Here is a 4,578-nt window from a genome sequence, read left to right as displayed (position 1 = left end):
GGTGAAAAGTGGAATTTGTAGAGCCGCCCCCAGCATTTACCAAAAAAAAAAAAATTTTTTTTTTTTTTTTTTTTGTCAGACTTACAGAAAAATAGTTCAACACAAAATTTTTTTATTCGTGATCTGACATCCGTCCTGTAAATAAAAAAAATAAAAAAAATATATATATATATATTTTTTTTTTTTTGCTGAGATGATTAAATTCCTTCCCTCTCTTTTCCCCTCCGACCCCTCCAGGATGAATTTCATCCCTTCATCGAGGCGCTCCTCCCTCACGTCCGTGCCATCGCCTACACGTGGTTCAACCTGCAGGCCCGAAAGCGCAAGTACTTCAAGAAGCACGAGAAGCGGATGTCCAAGGACGAGGAGCGCGCCGTGAAGGACGAGCTCCTGGGTGAGAAGCCCGAGGTCAAGCAGAAGTGGGCCTCCAGGCTGCTGGCCAAGCTGCGGAAGGACATTCGGCAGGAGTACCGGGAGGACTTCGTCCTGAGCGTGACGGGCAAGAAGCCGCCGTGCTGCGTTCTGTCCAACCCGGACCAGAAGGGCAAGATCCGCCGGATCGACTGCTTGCGGCAGGCCGACAAAGTCTGGCGCCTGGACCTGGTGATGGTCATCCTCTTCAAGGGCATCCCTCTGGAAAGTACGGACGGCGAGCGGCTCGTCAAGTCTCCACATTGCACCAACCCAGCACTTTGTGTCCAGCCTCACCACATAACAGTATCGGTCAAGGAGCTGGACTTGTTTCTAGCATACTATGTCCAGGACCAAGGTACGTTCAATCTCAGACTGTGTGTGTGTGTGTACATATAGATGTGTTTGTGTAATGGTTTGGTGAGGTCAGGGGTCACATGTGTTAGTTTCTGTCTCAGTCTGGGCTGCGGTCATCGCTGTTTGTGCCAGACAAGTAAACACCAGAAATGTGAGCAGCAGAACTGCTGAAGCACATTCAGGTTTTTTTTGTTTGTTTTGTTTTGTTTCATGAAAGGCTCATTATTGAGCAAATAAAATAAAAAAAACTAAATGTGTTTCCAATACGAAACATTTCTAACTTCGTCTTAGCTGTGCCGCAGCAGCAGCAGCAGCAGCAGCAGCAGCTCCTGCTCATGTCAAGCCATTGTTGCAGGGTGTGTGTGTTTGTCTGCACACGGAGCCACGCTGGCTTGCACAAACCAACACACACACACCCTTCAGTTCTGCCTGTCGGGCCGGATAAACACTCACGTTTACAGAAAGCTGTTGCACGAATGCAGGAAGGCACAAGTGGATTATTTTCTGATTATTACGGGTCAAAATTACTTTTTTTTTTTTAATCTTAAAAAATCTGGTTGGTTTTAATATAAAGCAAGAGAACAGCATGAATCAGGATTTTGTTTAATTTTTTAAATGTGTTATTTCTTTATATATTGATTTGCTGTTGAGGAAACAGCATTTATTATTTTTTTTAATTTTCAGCCATAAGAATTGACCAGTTTTCCCTTTAAAAAACTCGGACTGGATTTTGGCAGGTCAAACAAACTCAATTCAGTTACAAATTTCAAAATAGCCTCAATTCGTAACAATTATTGCCTTATGGCATTTGTTTGAATCCAACCAAACAGACACGCTACACGATAATAGTAACGCTAATTTCGATTAGGTCTCATCATCAAACAGTTCAGGCAGCTTCTGTGGCAATAAAGAGTCTGAGCATTTTAATGTAAAGCTGATTGATCCTGGTGATTGAAAATACTAAAATGATGCTGAAAAATATAGATTTTTCACACCATTCATTAAATTTCTTCAAATTAAGTTCCCACATTATTCTTACTCTGAAAATCATCTACCCTGGTAGGTCCTTTAATGTGTTGATTAAATCAATGTGAGACGTTAACGGGAATATTCCCGTAATCTCTTCATTTCCTGTCAGATTTAAACTGCAAACCGTCGTCAACCTTCTGCAGAATAGGTTGTAGTCGCTGGGGGGAAAAAATACAAGTCGATTAATATCGAATTCAGCAGATCTAACCTCCAAAAAGCACTAGAAATTGGGAGCAGACAGGATTTTTAAGATATGTGTTTCTCCATCTTAATTCTTTCTTAATTTATATCAAAACACGTCCAAGTAGGAACATTCATGCTGACATAGAAACCTTTAACTTCTTAAATTACTACGAGCTCAGCTTGTTTTGAACAGAAATAATTTAGAAAATAATGATATTTTTTTCAATTTTGATTTAGTTTTAGAGATCTGAATCAGACTTTTTGTAATTGATCTGGTTATAGCAGGTAAAATATATATATATAAAAAACACGTTTTATTCTTTTTTTTATGAAATGCATGAAAACTGAGATTTCCCACTAATTTTAGTCTGTGAATGCATCAAGCGTAAGGTTTATTTTTACGCATTTGTATAAAATAATATAAATGAAATTAATGGGAGCATCCCCTTTTTTTTTTGTTGGATTCAAAATTAAAATCCTTCATTGATGAAACTGCAGAACATTTTTTTTTAGCTTTCATGACATAAATCTTCAGTATCAGGCAGAAAAAGTCTTTTTTTTGTTCTTATTTCTAAACACACCTTTATATTTGTGCTGATTTGTCACGTTTTGTTAATTTCTTAAAACGTTATTTAAGAGTTGAGTATTTCTACGTATCGCATGTCGTGCTGGAATAAATTCAAATAAGTTGTCAAATAAATTTCCTAAAATTGAAAAAAGATTAATTTAATCTATTAGAGATTAAATTTATAGTCGGAGAGATTTTACTTTTCTCTTCAGTTTTCACACTTTGTCACGTGAAAACTAGCAAAATTCTCTGTGATTTTGCAACTTTGCATGTGACGAGTTGTAATTTCAGCAGCCGTCTGACCAAATGCGACTCCTTCATTTCCTCATACCTCGTCGGTCTCACTCTTCTAAAGTTCCTTTTCTCTGCTGACAGCACAGGAATGCCTCCCCTCCTGGGTTTGCTCCACGATGAAATCCCCTTTCATTGAATCTGTAGCCGCAGCATCCAAACGCTCTGCCACTGAGAGGAGGAACGGTGGTTCTAGCTAGCTCATTACCATCAAATCCTGAGCGCCATTTTGTGTTTGATAAGTGCCAGGGAAAGCAGAAGGCACAGCACGGAGACAATAATGGTTGCCACTGGCACCGGGGTTGGCATCAGACCCTCCTTTTGTGTCCTTTGTAGGATGCCACCGCTCCCCTTGTTCTGCATCTGCTGCGTTTTAACCGCTCCGTGCCAACATTTAAAACAACGCCGCTCTTTTTAGCGAGGGGTTTTTATTTTTTTCATTCCCTCTCTATTAACTGTCAATATCAAAGATTTCTCCTAAGAAAGATGTTGTTTTGTTTTTTTGTTTTTTTGCGTGAAGTTTGAAATTTTGATGATCTTTTTTTAGTGTTTTCACTACAAGAATCGAAAAACGTGTTCACTTATTTGTTCCACTTGTGAGTTTTTTTTTTTTTCGTTGTTGCAAAAATGAAAAGTCTTTTCCCTCTTCCTTTAAGTCGCCAAGCGGTGCCCAAACTCAGACGGCGCAGCCATGTTGTGGACGGCAAAGCGCTGCGCCGCCATTTTGTTCCAAACGGTGCCAGGGAGGCAGGGCGGATCGCCGCCCGACGGTTGTTAGAGGTTCGGAGGTTGGCATCAAACCCTCTTTTGTCTGCGTGCAGCGTGCCTTTGATTCGTCGGTTGGCATCCGCAATGCGGTGGGCACACTGGAAAGTTGTTTCCCCCCCACCCCCGATGGTGGCAGAATGGAAGCCGCCGCCGCCTTTTGTTCAGCTGCAACTGCACGAAACAAACAAACATACAATCAAACACAAAGAAACCAGCAAAATCGGGCTCCGGCTGAAAGAGTATCCACTGTTCAGACTGTGCTTTTAATATATTGTTCTTTTTTGCGTCCCGCTCTGCTGAGCTGCGTAGTCTAGTAACAGAAATCATTTCGCCGCCTTTATTTTCTCGTCGGCGTTTTTTTTTTTTTTTTTTTAAAACAACAATAATAAAAAAAAAGCATGCATGTTTCGAGCGGGTTTCACCGCTAATCCCCGCTGGTTCGTGCCTGAGAAAGGTCGGCAGGTTGGCAGCGAGAGTCCCCGGTTAATTTTGAGAGGGCACTCACAAAAATTCACCCCCTTGTTCTGGGGCACAGACGCGTTTAGCCAGGCTCGGCTGCAGCGCCCATGTGCATGTCCAGATGAATGCCCGCTGGGAAGTAGGCTGAGGGCCTGGAATGAGGGAAGGAGGGGGTCGGGATTCATGGCATCCATTGTGCCAACTGGCTGTTCAAACCGACTCCTAGCTTCTCACACACACACACACACACACACACACACACACACACACACACACACACACACACACACACGTTCTGCACAGTCACTCCGTTGCACTGTTTTATCTGATTAAACCAGAAGTGCAGTTCTTTTCCTTTCTCTTCTTCCAATCATCTCCTCTCCACACCTGCGCTCGTGTTTTGCATATCCATTTTGACAGCTTGATGGAATAGTTGCAACAAGGCATGCAGATACTCATCGTGTCGGGACGTGTCGCGGGTTCTGTAAGCTTCGCTTTGTATTTTGCTTCTC

At 42.0% G+C, this 4,578-nt stretch overlaps 1 protein-coding gene across 4 annotated transcripts in view; it reads left to right on the top strand.

The window, feature by feature from the left end:
* The window catches only part of LOC106945059 (nuclear factor 1 B-type), a 98,793-nt gene that overhangs the window by 12,075 nt on the left and 82,140 nt on the right, over positions 1-4,578 (top strand). For all 4 annotated transcript variants that reach the window (XM_015028482.1, XM_015028483.1, XM_015028481.1 and 1 more), the window contains exon 2: positions 238-769. In XM_015028482.1, the coding sequence (XP_014883968.1) occupies positions 238-769 (532 nt within the window). The remainder of the gene's footprint in view (positions 1-237; positions 770-4,578) is intronic.

Source organism: Poecilia latipinna, unplaced genomic scaffold (assembly GCF_001443285.1).
Source record: "Poecilia latipinna isolate Pla-1442-1.1 unplaced genomic scaffold, P_latipinna-1.0 Scaffold126, whole genome shotgun sequence".
NCBI lineage: Eukaryota > Metazoa > Chordata > Actinopteri > Cyprinodontiformes > Poeciliidae > Poecilia > Poecilia latipinna.
Note: the sequence above shows the minus strand (reverse complement) of the source record. Positions and strands in the feature narration are given on the sequence as shown.